Source organism: Glycine soja, chromosome 20 (assembly GCF_004193775.1).
Source record: "Glycine soja cultivar W05 chromosome 20, ASM419377v2, whole genome shotgun sequence".
NCBI classification, from domain to species: Eukaryota; Viridiplantae; Streptophyta; class Magnoliopsida; order Fabales; family Fabaceae; genus Glycine; species Glycine soja.
In genome coordinates, this window is record NC_041021.1 from 10,000,500 (window position 1) to 10,018,139 (window position 17,640).

Genomic DNA, 17,640 nt, shown 5'->3' on the forward strand with positions numbered 1-17,640 from the left:
CTTTTAAGTAGTGTTTGTCATGTTGGGATGGGTTGTATTGTTTTTGTTGGGATGTTAGATACTTTTAATTGCTTTATGACTCAGGAGACCCTACCTCCTGTGGTTTGTTGTAGTACCTCTGGTACTATGTATCTTTTATTTTCTAATTAATATATTATTATTTTGGCCGTTAAAAAAAAACAATGAAATAAATTTGAGTTCTCCTGGTTGGAGACCCGTCAAAACTTTCTCTCCCTGGAAAGCATTAATCTTCATAATCTACCTTCTCCAATCCACATGCATTTCCCCTAAGAACTTAGCCATGCCATTCCCAAAATCAAATCGATGTCCTCCAGATCAAAAAGACAGGTGTCAACCACAAAACGACATGCATCAACCTCCACCGTTAATCTGTGACAAACCCCACAGGTCAGAGTTTTGTGACCATCACCCAACAAGATTCGCATGCTCCTCGTTTCCTCCCACTTCCATCCCATAGCCTCCACTAACTTCCGAGAAATAAAATTATGGGAAGCGCCGCTGTGAACAAGTATAAAGAGGGGAACATCGAACACCTTACCTCGCATCTTCATTGTCCGTGAATCACCAATTTGTTCCACCTGAGAGCTTAATAACCTCATAGCACTACATTCCCCATCAAATTCAGCTTGCATGTATCCTACCAATATGACGCGTAATTGTTTCATAGGACATTGGTGGAATGCGCCATACGACTCTCCACATTTAAAGCAAAGCCCTTTTCGACAACGTTCCATAAGGTCCTGGTAAGCTAAATGCTTAGTTCCTCTATCTCTGGGCCAGTTTCTATTTTTTTTCTCCAATGTCAGCTGGTGCATTTGGGCCAGGCCCATTACCACTCCTTGTCCTCCAAAACTCCTCGGGTTATTTCTAGCCAATACGTTGGAGCTGATCCGAAAACCCAAATAAGATCCGCCACTCCCACGTGTCTCCTTTTTCTCACTCCAGTTTCTGCCATGGCTAGACAGCTCCAGCTTGATAGCTTTTGCGGCATTCATCATCCTTCCATGTGACATTGGGCTTACCACATTTAAACTCCTCATCCTCGAACGAATTTCTTCACGTAGCCCATGGATGAAATAAGCAAAATACTGTTCGTCATGGAGCCTCGGAATCTGAGAAGTTAGACATTCAAACTTCTTGATATATTCCTCAACACCTCCAGTTTGCTGCAAAGAGGTCAACTGCTCAAACACGCTTCCTTCCCCGATACCTCCGTAGTGTTCCAATAGTTCGTGTTTGAGATCGTCCCACGTCAACTCGTCGTAATCGCTGAGTAAGGCGTTGAAGAAATAAATGGTTTCATTCTCCATACAGAGCTGAGCGAGGTTCACCTTCACTTCCTCGCTGGTTTCGTGAACACGAAAATAAATCTCAGCTCTCGTAATCCACCCCGCTGGGTCCTCTCCATTAAACATGGGTAACTCCACCTTTTTGAGGGATTGACGAAATTCCTCCAAGGCAATTCCCTCCAATGGCTTCAAGCTCACACTTGCCTTCGGTTTCTCACTCTCCTTCTGTCCCACCGAGTTCTCACCTCCATCTTCGTCTCCATTCCTCCTAAAACCTCGAGATATGGCTTCCATCAGTTTGGTCTGTTGCTCTGATTTTTTCTGCAGCTGGTCCATAATCGATTTGCTTTCTGCAGCCTTAAGACGCAATTCCTCGATTGATGATCGAACCCAATCCAGCTCTCCTTCTACTTGAATCATGCGTGCCTCCATTTTCGGTGATTCCTGTCGTTGATTCTTTTTCTGATTCCTAGTTGTGGGCATCCACAGATGAGAATATCCGGCAGGTCGGACCAAATTGATGCAGAACTAGAAAACCAAATATAGTAGATATTGTGAATGAAACAGGGAGACCTTGATTGAATAGAAAAGATAACAAGAACAAAGAAAAACAGACAGGAATGGGTACCCTGTCTATCCCAGAGCCAAGCTCCTCTATCCAAAATGATAATAATCCAAAAACAGAATGAATCCCCCTTCTCTCTCCAAATCTGTTACTAATAACCGTAAAGATAACAAAAGGCAAAATATCTAACTCCACACCCCAAAATACCCCTTAACTAACAATTATGACCAAATCATCCTTCTAATGCCCTTTCTTCCTGCCCTTTCCTCACGTAAACACGCCCCCACCTTCCTTGGTTGCCTTTGTGTACTAAAGGCTCACATAATTCTTCACCAATGGTTGTATCAGATATTGTATTTATGGCTTTTCGCAATGGGCATATTTTAGGATCTACATAATTATGGTAATTAGAAAATTAGGATATCGATAACTAATCTCTCATTTATTACCCATATTTTACAATAACACTCTCAATTGATTACATTGACACCCGGATTCAATTGTCTATTGTTTTCTTTCAGTCAGCATTATTGAGTTTTAATTCAAATAAGCTTAATTACTGTTGTAGTCCCTGAATTTGGGGTATGTGCTTTTTTTAGTCCCTGAATTTTGAAAAATTGCATCTTTTAGTTCTGACATAATAAATTGACACTTTGTAATAGGTTTTAGCTGTCTTAAATTAATTTTTATTTTTTAGCCACTTGAATTTGCATTTGAAAACTGTCACAAAGTGCTAAAAAATCCACCACAAAGTACTTAAAACCGTTACAAAGTGTTAATTTATTATGTCAGAGACTAAAAATCAATTTTTCAAAATTCAAGAATTAAAAAAAGCATTTATAAATTTCAAGGACAAAAAAGTATACATCCCCCAAATTTAGGGACTAAAACAGTAATTAAGTCATTCGAATTTTAATAAGGTGCTGCATAGATGCGTGCATAATAAATAAATAAAAAATGTTTAATTTGATAACATAGTAGCATATATGCATAATTAGATAAGTCCTAAAGCCACACGAGACACCTCCACTGCAATACCTCTTATTGCATATTTCCTAAATTCTTGACTGCCATTCAATTCCTTTGCTTTAATGTATGTGAAACAAATAACTGTCAACTAATTCTATATATAAAAAAATAATAACAAAGCACTTGAGCATTTATCTGAAATCCTTAATATCTGTATTGTTAAATTCCATCTTAAGCCAATTGGTATTAAGATGCCCAATAGATATATAAATTACATTTCAGTAATTGAGACAGACAATGTGAGATTTTTCAGCAAGTATTTAACAGTTAATTTAATATCATTCCTCTACATTCCATCTGTTTCCATGAATCCAAAAATAGCATGAAGTTACCACACTTTTTGCGTGTTAGCTCCTACTAAAAAAAAAAAAAACTTTAGGGGGTAAGTTGAGAAATGTTATACAGCCATTAGATTTAATTGAAAAGTTAATGGTTTCAACATAAACAAAATTCCATGTGGAATAAGTGACAAAACAGTAGAGGGAGGTTACTAGAAAAAGAGTGAAACTATAGGGAAGTGAAGTATAATTCTTTTGTTTTTTCCCCTCTCACATCTCCGTATTATTTTACTCCTTTCAATAGCAGTTTATCTAATGAGTCTTCGTAAAATTTGAATAGCTAAGGAAAAAGATTCAAAGCAAAGACTACATAAATCTTTATAAGAGAGAAAAAACACACATTTGAAAGGAATATTTAATACTTACAACATCATATCTAGGACTTTCCCCACAGGGAAGCAGCGTGCACGACAAACAGGGGTTCCACCTTTAGCAATGGTTCCTTCCCATTTCCACTCAGTTAAAGATGAACTATCTTGTTCAGGCGTGAATCCTTTCTTCTCAACATATGTTGACTGCAGAGCGCTAGGACCCATTTGGAAACTATCATAAGGTTTCCAGCCTTCATGTCTATCTAAACGAGGCAAAGGTGAATTTGGTGGATGATCAAGAGTCTGGTCATAAGTAAAATTTCCAGCATCAAAGCCTTTATCAAAAGGCTCGTGTGGGGGTAAATCCGATAATCTCGGGAAAACACGTCTCTGCCTTTCATACTCAGTGAAAGGATACTCTGGAATCTCTCTTTCAAGAGGTGGAGAACCAGCCTTCATCCTTTTAGCCTCATGTAGATAGGAAAAATCTGGCAAGGCCCGCGGATCTTCAAAGAATTCACCCTTTTGAGAAAATCTCTGTGGAACATTACCCACATGATGTCTTTCTCTTGATGGACTATTCATATGTTCATAGATTTCTTGTGATACTCCTAGTGTTCTCCCCTTCTCTCCGACTTTCCTTTGTTCAAATGTGTTAGTTCCGCCAGTCCATGAAGAACCCCTTTGATCATAAGGATCAGAATCCCAAATCCCGAAATGGTTTGGAGAACCAATGTTGCGATCTGCATTGAAGCTCCGATCCTGTCTGAGGTTCTCAGAAGATCCATCACGCCCACTTGACTTGTAAATTGGGGAACGAGGGCCATTAAATGATCTCCTCTCACTGTTTGATGAACCTGTTTCACTCTTGGCAAAACAAATATGCACCCGGGGATTCCCAAATAACTTCCCCTTCAGATCGTCTCTTGCTCTGCAGGCAGATGTCAGGCTCCTAAAGCGAACAAAGGCATAACTACGACCTGGAAATGTAGTAATCTTCACTATCTCACCAAATGGAGAAAAAGCCTTTCTTAAAATAGATTCGTCCACCTTCAACTGAGCTGGGAACCCAATCCAAAGAACCTCACTGGGTTCTGGATTTTTATCACTCAGCTTGGATTTATCAGAATAATGCAATTCAGGGCTACCATGGTGTCCTCTAAACTCTCTTTGCGAGAAAGGAGAACCCCTTAATGCTGAGTTCCGTTCATCCCATGAGCAATCTTCATCACGTTGCATTGCCGATGGCTTATCCTGTGATTAAGAACATAACTGTGAAATTATCGTACATTCCAAGCATTTAGATTTTAATACAACAACAACAACAACAACGCCTTATCCCACTAGGTGGGGTCGGCTACATGGATCAACTTCCGAGATTTTAATACTTTGAAAAAAAATATATTAATTCCATAACCAGATGTGAATTATGAAGATTAAGTGATTATCAACATCCAACATCTTGGGGCACTACGAATTAACTGCTTAATACAAAGCATACTGTTCTTCTAATGGGGGTATGACACGCTAAACCCATAGAAGTGGAACAAGACTAAAATTGCACCATCAAGACTTGAGCACAAATCAAACACGACATCAGACAAAAAAATGGACAAACAAAATACATCAAGACAATAAAACAGTCGAAGCTGTTCAATAGAACAAGTACAAAGTAATCATATCCCACATGGTAGAATCAGCTACATGGATCAATCAATACCACTCTCTACATCAAAGACCAATGTATCATTGACTCTAGTTACGAAGATTCAACAAAGTTTCATATTGGCCTTTAAGTCTAACTGCCTAAACACAAACCTATAATCCCCTCTTCAGTACACATCAATGAAATGTCCTTGATGGTTACACCTTGCAAGAAGAAAACTATAGGAATGCCAGAAGAAAACCTATCTCCGACAAATTCCCAAGCAACATCCCCGTATCTCATCTTTTTTCTGTACTCAAAACAGTCCAGGATGTAACACTGTAAGTTTTTGCAAAAAATAAGAAAATATCACAAAACAAACCACTGTAAGTCCACCTTTTTCATTTGGATCATGTAACATGCAAAATACTTTGCACTTAAATTTTTCACCATAGAACTACTATGTGTTGATTATTTAAGTTTATAACGATACAGGTGTTCAGTACACATGAAATCAAACATGCAGGGATCTCAATATTATTACTACTGCAATCCATTTCTCAAGATTAATTGAACCAAGTAACCAACCCATATGTTTGTGTCCATCAATCACTTCATAGAAACAAGAATATCAGCATATGAAAAAGTCTATTTATAAAGTGGGAGGAAGAAAAAGACCAGGAGCTAGTTTTCTACTTCAATGCTGTATCTGACTGTGCCTAGCACATATAGTACAGAAGTCATTTTAATCATTTGCAGCAAACAAAAACATCCATCAAATCTGATGAGATGCATGTATGATTCAGTAAACATTAATTCTTAGTATATCAGCAAGAGAATTCAGCAAGAAATTTTAAGAACATAACCAGAATTGCTGATGGATGTACCTGGACAGCCACAGAACCAAACCAAAATTTTAAGAATTCAACCAGAATTTTAAGAACCCAACCAGAATTAATAGAACAAAACAAGAAATTTTAAGAACACAACCAGAATCTAAAAACCACAAAATATTGTCAAACATAGCATGGTAATCATGTAATTATTCTGAAACTAGAACTTGAAATGACAAACCAGCAGTCGAACCTGATTGCATCCCAACACAGAATGCATACTTAGATTTACAGTAAGAAATCACCAGAATTCTCAAAACAGAATAAATACCATGCAAGAACTTGGTGCTTCGAAAACCCTGAACTCTTCAACTCCTTCACTGCTGTTTTGACACTAGCAGGAAACACAGGAACTCCCTTGCAGCCTGAGAATAATGTTGCTTCAACTTCCAAAGGTGTTTGTGTAATTTCCCCCTTTGTTAACAACCCTAAACCTAACTCCAATTTCGGCGCTGCTAATGGCCTTCGAAAGAAATGGAGAGTGACAGAGTAATATGAAAAGGGCATGAAGGGAAAATCCAAAATACATAAATGGATTTTGAGTTTTATTAATATAGTCTGTCAACTAAATGGTGTAAAATGGCGTTAACAAAAAGGGGGTAAAAGTTGTCTCAAAACAGAGGGGAGGTCCATGTAGTTTCTTCAAACCTCAACAGAGGTTTGTGTAATTTACTAAGATTTAGTATTTGGAAATATACCCACTTCCCATATCTGTGAGGAAATTTTTTTAGTTGGAACCCACCACTTTTATCTTCTTTCCACTTTAGTTTCTTCTCTACCAAACAACCAATTTGATTTCCTTGCACCCTCTATCTTTCTTCTTCCCCCAATTTCTCACCAAATTCCTCCCTTCCAAACAGAGGCTTAGAGAGAACACTGAAGTAGTCCAGGTCAGGCAAATACATCAGAGATCTCTTAGCCAAAACCAACATGGCCAAGGCTAAGCCCGTCTCATATGCTCTTCAGCAGTTGATTTCCAAACTCAATTATGTGTTCTGTTCTCTCAAAAGAGTTGGTTGACTTGGACTACTACCTAGGCCCTGTTCTATTTTTTAATTTAAATCTTTAGAGCAGGATCACCAATGGATTTCAAGCCAGCGGCAATGGCATTGATTCGAAGAAGCAGAAATCGTTCAATATTCTTTTCTGACGTTGAGGAGTTCGGTTGATCTAGAAGTTCCCAGGCTCGATATGCAGGGTTCTCTAACCCTAGATCATGATCTTTGTTAGAAAGGAACTGCAGAAATTTCTGACTGAATCAGAAATCAAAGAAGCTGATGAGTCTTCAAGATAGGCTCCACTTGTTGCCACACCAAAAAAATCAAGTCATTAGCTTTTTTGATGATTGAATACGAAAAGTTGACTTGAGAAGTCATTGGGAGAAAATTCACCAGAGTTTGGGGATTTGCTGGTGGCAAATTTGGAGTTGAAGGTGTTTGCAGTGGATCGACAGCCTTGGTTAGGCATCAGTAGCTCCAGAAAACATGTTATAATTATGAGAGAGAAGTATAAAACTGAATTTGTATTAGACTATGAGTAATGTACAGAAGGGCTCTATATATAGAGCAAGATACATGAGGCAAATTCTAACTGACCAAACCGAAAGTAACTACCTTTGGCTGTCTAACAGTGACAGGTGCAACTGTCCAACAGTGACAGGGGCCCTACTCAGAGCCTACTATAAGGCAAGGCTTTGGTACCATTACGAACCATCTCAAAAGCTTAAGCTGTTAAAGGAAGACTAGTTAATGGTTTTATACTATATCTCTAACATTTACATTGTAATGAATGGGATGCCAATTCAGGGGTGAAAGCTACACATGATAGGAAACTAGTATCTCAAAGTTATGTTTCCTTTAGATCTCTTATTTCCTTGAGTTTGGGTGATGGTTCTTGTGCTAAATTTTGGGAGGACATTAGAGTAGGTAGTTTTTCCTATACTCTTTCTACTTTGCATAGAAATAGTGGCAACACACTATTCATTCAAACCAGTGTTATCAATGGCACATGGTGGAAGGCCAAAATTCTGCCATATAAACAAGCCATTGCGGCCTACGACGCTGCCATAGCAGGCCTCCCTTCACAGATTGCCTACGGCGGTTGGCAAAAAATTTGCCACGCCATTCCACCATGGCCGTTTAACTACATTGGTTCAAACACACTACTGTTGACTAAAATTTATTAGGATTCATGAAATAATATAGGTCTCAGTCCTCATTTAATGAATTTAACTATTAATTTCATAATTTTCAATAATATCAATCATCTATATGTGTGTTGGAAAAAGCATGTTGGATAATGTGTTGCTAAAATTTCTCTTTCACATAATGCCCCTGGAGATTTTTACTTCCTTAAAAAATTGCATAATAGGAAATTCTCTAAATCACAATTCGTTATGGTGCTACTTGATTTCGTCTCAAACAAAAGGATATGGACCCTTGACCAATGTTTTAAAAACCGGCTTAAATCGATTGGTCCAACCAGTTAGACTGAGAACAGGTGATATAACTAGTTTGAGCCATTTAGTGGATGGGATATGCCAATAAATTGATGTAAACTGATATGACCTGACCGATTTTATGGTTGAATCATATGGTTGAATCAGTGACCCAAACTGATTCACTATTTTTTTCAATCAATATGCATTTCATGCTTCATTTCTTGTGTCACACACTCCAACACAAGCATTGCACATTGTGCACATCATGGTCTTCAGTATTGGATATAGAATGGTAAAAATTAGGATTGTTTCTTTTTGCATCAGTCCATTGGGAAATCAATTGAGATTAATGCCAATGACTTATTTCAAAACTGAAGACCAATAATTGCTTAGTCTCTTGATTATTGTATGATGTGCATATTGACTTTTTGAAACTAGTTCTCATTTGTTTTTGCATTGCTCGACAATTTCCCATCTTTGGAACAACTTTGGAGTTTTTGGTGAAAATCGGATTTTCCCTAAGGACATCCATCAAATCCTGTGTGTTAAAAGACTGGTATTATTTTCAATGTGTGGTTGTTTTGTGTAAAAGGTTGGAATGGAATGATAGAATATATTATTGGTCATTGGATACCTCTTGATTCATTTAGGATCAAGCATTTCTTCTTAAGGGGTGAAGGTTAGACGTTCAGAAAGATTGGCTTGTTTTCTATTGTATGTTTCTCATTTTTATTTTTATTTTCCTTTTTATTTTGTTACTATTTAGTTTCTTATTCTCTCACATTCGTACCTCTCCTTTCTATCTTAATAAATTATCAATTATGTTTATCCAAATAAATAAATAAGACTGATGCACTTTGAATATTATATTTAGGCATAGATGCTCTTTCTAATTAATTATGCCTCATGTGATTTAGCAATAAGGAAGAAAAAACCTCATAAATTCAATGTCTAGACTTCAAGTAGAAAATGCCACTTGAGCAAAAGAGAACATGATAATCAATATCCCAACCAATTAGTATGCACTGGAATTGTATCTAGAGGAATGCATATTGTAATTGTAAAGCTTCAACTAGTTTATATCACTTCAAATTGTAAATTGCGTAGGATAGTTGTACAGCCTCTTAACACAATGTTACTCAAGATTGAATATATCTACAACTTGGATAGATGTTATTTGGTAATTATGGAAGCACAAGACGACAATTTCAAATCCAAAATGTTGTAAGTCCCCAAAGATCAACCTTGAAGAATACAAGGACAAAACCTCCTAAAAGCTTAAATTACTAAGGGCACATTTGATGGTTAAGATAGGATGAAAGGACACGACGAGAGTAAGAAATGATATGAGCATATTAAGCTCTAATTTCATATTGTGTTTGGTGGACAAAATAAACTAGCAAATAGTAATATAAATTATATGCAAATGGCCACACTACCCTAACGAAAAGTGGTTGTAGTGATGCAATTAGTTATTACTATAACAATGATAGAAATGGAGGTGGTGAGGACAATGGTGGCAGCAATGGCAATGGTGTTAGTGATGGCAATTACAACAATGATTGTAGCGTCAATGGATACAATGGTGATGATACAACAATAGTGGTGTTGGCAATAGAGTGATACTAGCAGTGATGGGGTGATAATGATACAATAATTGTGGTAACAACAATGCTAATTGTAGAGACAATGATGATAGCGGTAATGTGGTGATGGAAGTATTGTTAAATAGACATGCTATAGTTCTATTGCATAGCAGAATTTCTCAGATCTGCAATTGTGACTCTGTCAGCTATTGCGAGCACTATCATTATTGGGGTTGCTTAATTGTGCTACATCCTTTTGTTCATCTTAGTCAAGTCTCTAGCTAATTGAACTTCAGTTAATATTATGCATATTTCTGTATTTTAATGTGCATACAACTTAATCATATATAAATATATAATATAATTAACATATAATCATATATGTAAACTGTCATGTGACCCCTATATGCATATGTGACACTACCTACTATACGATATAGCATTGGCTTTCCACCATTAGAATTGAAACTCTGAGCTTCAACAAATACATATAGCTCAACTTTGTGAATGCTTATGGGTGTATTTTCAATCATCAATACAAATAAATATCACTTGAAGTCCCTTGGCTTTGCATTATGTAATAAAGGCAAGTTGGCCTCCCATTCAAATCTAATGTGTTCATCTTTCTAAATTGTCACTCATTTTTGCATTTGGTAATGTAGATGCAGTTCATGTTTGATCTTTGGTTCTGAAACTTTTTTTTATAAATGCATATCCTTGTCCTCTCTTAATAGCAAACTGAATTGTCATACTTCTTAAATTTGAAATATTGATATATTTCCATATGTTATTTTCCAAAAAAAGTGAATGATAGAGAAGTTTGTTAGCCTTTCAGATCATTCCTCGCTTATGGATGGGAGGATTTGAACTTCTTGTTCTTCCATAGTGCATTATAGTCAATCCTTCCATTTTCTTACTCATTCACAATGCAGGAATATATTCCTTCTTGATTAATACATTGTTAGAGATGTATGATTCATGCATATGTTCCTGGCCTGTACCAAAGTTCATACTTTAATTTGGGCAATACTCAGTCACCAACATGAAGTTACCATACTGTCACAATATAAATAATGGTGTATTTTGATACTCTAATGGTTTAAGGACAATAACCATAATCACAAATGGAAGCATTTTCTCCAGTAGATTAAGTGCAGGAATTTGGAGCTTTTGCTGGAAAAGAAATTAGAAGCAAAAAGTATAGTTCGGTTCTGGAATTGCAGTTCAGTTCTACACAAGTACAAACATATATACTTTGATTGTAGTGATTCTTACAAAAGAACTTTATGCAGACATTCTTGAGATTTTTTGTTTTAAATGACGAATCTTAATACTGACGCAGGGATTTAACTAGAACAAACCAGTGCAAATATTAATGACCTGTTCCATGTTCAATGACTTCACAAAGCCCTCTTCTGCAAAGTATATTATTCTAGCTCCAAAACTATTTGATACTACATTTATACTGACCACTAACAGCATTCAAATAGATTGAGCTGTGCCATTTGATGAATATAGAATTTTCCCTTTAAGAGCAGTTTCCTCAGTGAGTTTCATTATAATTTTGGAAGGATAGATCAAAGCATCATGGAAATGCAATAGCCATGCAGTTATTTCTTGTATTGGATAGAAGCCAAACCTTATTTTTAAATTTAAGTTTTACCCCGTTTGCTGTATTTTATTTTTTTTGTTTTTGTCTCTCTGGGTTTTATGGATATCTTTGGAGGTTACTTTTGTTTACCTTTGCAGTATTTTCCTTGTGTTATGCGGTGTTTTCTTTCTATCAACAATAAAATCTTGTTCTCCTTTGTAATCCTTCTATATATTAAATTATTAATCAATCAATAAAAGCAAGCATGATAAAGTAACAGCTTTATCCCAAACAAATGCAAGTACATACAAAGACATCTGGAATAGCAGTTCAGCTCTATGACTGGACATGAGAAGGCTCCACCAAACACTAAAAGAATAACAAGAACTAATAATACAGAAAACTATAAAACCATCTAAGTAGGAATATATGGTACAAAAAATATGGAATTATCCAAAAATGAAAGGTCACATTATGTTGCAACTTGCACATATTTGCAAAGATCATAAAAAGTAAATGGAAAATGACAAGAATACAAATTTAACGTTTAGGCCATGCAACTCTGACTTCACCCCCACAATTACTGTTGGATATTGAGCAATGTTTGCAAAGATTCAAGAACATGAACATTGAACAGATATCACTGCCTCTTGCTGCAATTTCTCATAAGTAGGCTGGATGAAATTTTGGACTTATAACTTATTATTGACCAAATTTGTAGTCCTGTTAATTAAATGTTATGACTTTTTCTGCAAAACATTGATGCTTTACATTCTCTAATTAAAGGATATAGTTATTACTTATTATTAGTTGAAAACAAACTATGGCAACTTCATTTGAGATCTGTTATACATTACATCTGTTAACTTTTGATGTTGAAATCATTGGGAGTACAAAATCTCATAAAATTTGAAAATTACCAAGTGGCAAACATGAAACATGTCTTGCCCCAAGATTTAGCAAAATGGAAAACCAATGTAGGACTTGTGAAGAAGTATCAAGCAGTTGAGAGTTAATGCTGCATGGATCCACTAGGCAGTAGTTTAGGCAGTGGTTGGATGGGTAAGGTTATTATTTTGCAGCCCAGTTTGGAGTGAATTATTAACTGAAAATTAAAGGAAGTAACTTTTGGCCATGCTCTTCTTAACAGTAAGGTGCATATTCTGGAGCAGCTTAATTTGACGAAAGGAACCGTATCAAAAATCATACATGGAAAGCAATAACTAGTGTGTAGTATTCCTTCATTTTTTTTTTTCTTTGTGCAAATTTTGCAGATTTATTTCTAAGCCAATACTATGGCCTTGATTAAATAAATAGAACTGAACTGAATTGAACTTCTGCAGTAGATTCATATAATCAGCTGGAAAAGTAACAAGCAGTAAAAGGTGGGCAACACTGACCGCCTTTGCAAACTCGATTCTAAGTGGGTTGCCAGCAAGAGGAAAGCCTTGCAGTGCTCTCAAGGCATCAATAGCATCCTCATCCATTCTGAAATTTATGAAAGCATAGCTGCGGCCGGGCTGGAATGCCACATTCTCCAGTGGTCCGTACCTCAAGAAATGGTGAGCAAGTTCTTCCTCTACAATATTGTGGGATAGATTCCCAACCCAAAGATGCCTGGAAGGAGGGTTGTTGCTGTTGCTGTTGCGGTTGTCACGTCCACTAATCCCATTCCCCCTATTATCCTCATGCCTTGAAGGATAATCCCTCCTAAACCGATCCCTTCCTCCTCCTCGACCCGACTATTGCCAAACACAACACAAACAATAAAAAACACAGTAAATCTTCCACCATTCTCCTTATCTCTCTCAATAAACTAACACAACCAAACCAAAAACATAAATCCACATGCATGCACACAAACAAACAATCAAAAACCCGTCTAATTAATCTTGCCACTAAGAAAACACAAACAAAAACCAAATGGGCAACACTTCTGTTTTCATTTTCTGATTTGACTTCTAATTACCAGGGATGGCCCAAGCCATTGCTTAAGGCCACCAGAAAGAAAAAAAATGTTATTCAGTATTCATATTAGTACGATAGTATAGGGGTAACTACAGTGTGCTTTCTCCTTGATAAATGGGCTTCAAACCCTAGTGTGCTTTTTCCTTGATGAATTTGCTTCGAATACTAAGAAAGGAAAATTCACTTTTATTTTTGTAAAGCTCCTACTTTTTTCTTAAAAAGGCATATCATCACCTCAAAGTTCTCTTTAGGCCTTAAAATATGTTGGGCCGGTTCTGCTAATTACAAAATTATCACCGTGCTTACAATCTGTTCCTTGTACAGATCTTGAAAAGCAGGGAATAGATTAAAAATAATGTGGCAGCTTTGTAGTTAAAAAAATAACAGAAAATGTTTTCTCAAAGTAAAGTAGCAAACAGTCCAAGTGTTCCACTCAGCTCCACTCCATAACAATCACATCAAAATGGCCTCAGAATCGTAATAACCAACAATAATAATAATAAGTCAATCAGTCAATTAACTAATTAATTAAAAGAATGAACATAATTAACAACCAGAAACCCCAGTTTCAAAATTTGCGGGTGCGAAGACGGATGGCGATGATGCTCGCGACTTCAACAACACCAATAATAAAAAATCAACAACCAAAAACCCTAAGTATAGTGTGAAGTTGAAGGTTTGAGATAAATGAAGTGTAGTAGTTGGGTGCAAAGCAGAGAGAGAGAGAAAGGAAACTGACCATGGCGAAGTTAAGAGGACAATTTGAGAGAGAGAGAGACGGAATTCGGAACTTCTGCTTCAGCAATTTGGTGTATCGAGAAAAGAGGGAACGATGATTCTCCTTCTTCTTCTTCTTCACTCAGTGTTGATGTCGCCGAAAGAGAGTAATCAGTGATTATGCTTAGGGTTTCTGTTCTGAGGATCGGTGGTGGTACTTGATAGCAATACAGGGGAAATAAATGCCACCGATCCAAAATGGTAGTAAACTAACTAGATAAGGGGCCAGTTAAAGCTTTTAGCGTTTTCTGTTTTCTAATTTTTAATGTTTATTACAAAAATATCATTTTGTTTTATGTTATTTTCTGCCACGAGTATCAAATCAAATATTATTTAGCTCACTTGGCAACCTGAGTTCAATTTCCGCATAATAAATCCTCGAGAAGGAAGTAAATTAGGACCGAAACTTACAAGCATACATTGGGTATCATTAATTTAGGGTGGACATGAATTGGATTTTTTCTATATTCATATTTTTTAAAAAAAAAATTGAATTCAAGATCTAATCCATTTAAGTGAATATGGATTTGGTGATATCTAATTTATATCCACTTAAATGTTATAAATATTTTTTTTATAATTCTTTTATTATAATCAAAGTTGCAACCTCTCACAAATTGAGATTGTTGTTACTAAAATTGAAGAAAAATACAAGTGTGACTGCAACATGGAGGATCTTCAAAACAATAATATAATATCCACAATTTTGAAAGATTAGTCTGACCCAACCAAAAACTGTTGTACACTTCTAAACTGACTACAACATGGATACTTTAAATAAATCAATAATATTTGTAAAGAGACAAGGATCATATCACATTAATACATAATTATATCAGTGTATGATGATCGCAATTGACTAAAAAGTACACGGGATCAAAAGAAAAAATGCATTTACAAATCTTCCCCATACTCTTGTATAAATAGGGAAATTCTATATCCAATGAACATGTCACAAAAGTTGAATATCTTCACCCAACACATGTTAGAATGTCACAAAAGGTATCACTAGTTCTGTCCAAAAAAGGCTTAACTCTAGATAATTTTTTTCTATTTAGTATAGGATACAAAGTAAAAGATAAAGTTGTAGTTGTAATCTTATTCCAAGTATAAAAGTTGCGTAAAAAACTTATTGGTCAATAAAATACTTTAAGAGCATAAACAAAATTAAAAGATTCACCCAAGATACATATCCAGGTGAATCATGTGAATACAAGTACCCCACCAATACTTGGCCATTTTCCTGGCACAAGGATACTATTTTCCCTAATTTTCTAAGACACTACACAGAGTATCCAAAGTAGCACAATAGTGAATTTGGATGGGGAGTTTTGAGAGAGGAATTAAATTTTTAAGTGAATTCAAAATATCATACATCAAAATGACTTGTTTGGTATAGACCAATCTTGTTCTAGTTGAGTAAGAGCACTATAGGCAACAAAGCTTGAAATTTTGAAATCCTTTATCCAAACACTACCTTGATCATCATTGAAAATCATAAGCTTGAAACCTTTATTCCCAATATTTATCTTTCAAATTACCAGTAATTTCAATAGACCCATTTCACAAAACATTAAAAAAAACATAAGTTTTAGACCTTCCATCCCAATTTTCTCAGCTGCCAAACACAAAACCTATGCTACAATTTAATAAACACAAAGCAATTCATGCAAAACTTCGATTAACAATAGTTAACAGTTTACAAGTACATTTTTTTCTTACCAAATTTTTCAGACACTACCAAATAGAGTATAACGACAAAAAAGGAATCAAGGAGAGAGAAAAGGGGTTACAATGATTTGGGGTTTGACAGCAATAGTGCAAGAGATTCTTCCTCTCTTGATATTGTTGAGTTTGATGAAGCTTCCAAAGAAGAAATTCAATAAAAGCAAAGTACAATCAAAGCCTAGGGGTTAATCGAAGTTACCTTGGATTGAGGGATTGAGAGAGGCTGAGAACAAATTGAGGGGTTAAGAGACTGAGAGAACAATTTGAGTTTGGGATTTCAAATTGAGATTTGAGATTGCGCCGTGTTTCAACCAGTGACAAAGTTGTTTGATCATTTCAATATTTCAAAGCATAACATTAGGATTTGGACTTGAGATTTCATTTTCGCGTTTGAGCCTTTCGAGGGTGACGAGGTGTAAGGTTTGGATTTGGATTTCAGATCTAATGAGGGAAATAGATATGGATTCAAATGTCCACTTAAGATCCATGTATCAGATAATGGATTTTAGATCTTTAAACTGAAATAAGATGTCGATGGGTGTTTAAAGTCTTACCCATTAAAGTGATTTAAAATAGATTGGCCTAGACTAAAAATTGGATCAGATTAGGATATTGGACTTTTTTGTCCAAGCCTAACTAGAGTTTATATAATTATTAATTATCTTTATAATTTAAAATAAAATAAAATAAGTTTATTCATAATATAAATATTGTCCCCACAAGTTTATTTCTAGTCTCACTTTTTTATTCTCTTAACTAAGCATTTATAATTGTATATTATTATTTCTTTTCATTTTAAATGTGTATTTACATATTATATTTATAATTAATAAAATATTCTCTCATTCATTTTAAACTACTTTCTTGTATCTTTACACATATAACATTTTAATATTTTAATTGTTTATAATTTTCGGTCTACATTCTTTTATCTTCATCTTTCAATTAAATTTCAATAATTTTTTTAAAAATAAATTATCAATAGTTAAAAATAATCTTAAACCATAATTTAAGTTCTTCATTATAAATTGGATTCTTCATTATAATGTCATTATGTGTTGCTGAGCTATATGAGTTGAAGATTGAGTTAGGACTTGTGTTCATCAAACATTATGTGTTCGTGAGATCGTGATTTGTGATTGGACCTTCCTAGAACAACATTATTTTATTTTTCTTTGATTCATCTTCTTTCACTTTTATCCTCACTATATTTATTCATTTTTCTTATTACTTTTTTAAAAATAAATCATGATTTTATTATTTTTCTGTCATTTTACACTTTTCAACTACTTCAACAGCTAATTTTACTAAACACTTATAATTTAATAAATTAGTTTTTTAGCTTCCAATTTTTAATTATCAACTAACTTTTCAGTTAGTTTTAACAAACATAGCTTATGTCTCTTGCCAAATCTAATGCCATCTCTTCTTCCCATTTTGCATCTCTTGCCACCATGGA

General features: G+C 35.3%; 1 protein-coding gene across 2 annotated transcripts in view; it reads right to left on the reverse strand.

The window, feature by feature from the left end:
- Positions 1-14,670, reverse strand: part of LOC114403138 (flowering time control protein FPA-like) — a 30,690-nt gene extending 16,020 nt beyond the window's left edge. The window contains exons 1-3 of one of the 2 annotated variants that reach the window (XM_028365913.1): positions 14,416-14,670; positions 13,109-13,450; positions 3,609-4,807 (exon numbers count right to left, since the gene is read on the reverse strand). In XM_028365913.1, the coding sequence (XP_028221714.1) occupies positions 3,609-4,807; positions 13,109-13,450; positions 14,416-14,418 (1,544 nt within the window). In that variant the 5' untranslated portion in view covers positions 14,419-14,670. The remainder of the gene's footprint in view (positions 1-3,608; positions 4,808-13,108; positions 13,451-14,415) is intronic. The other variant, XM_028365914.1, reaches the window with a different exon arrangement.
- Between the last annotated feature and the right edge of the window lie 2,970 nt (positions 14,671-17,640).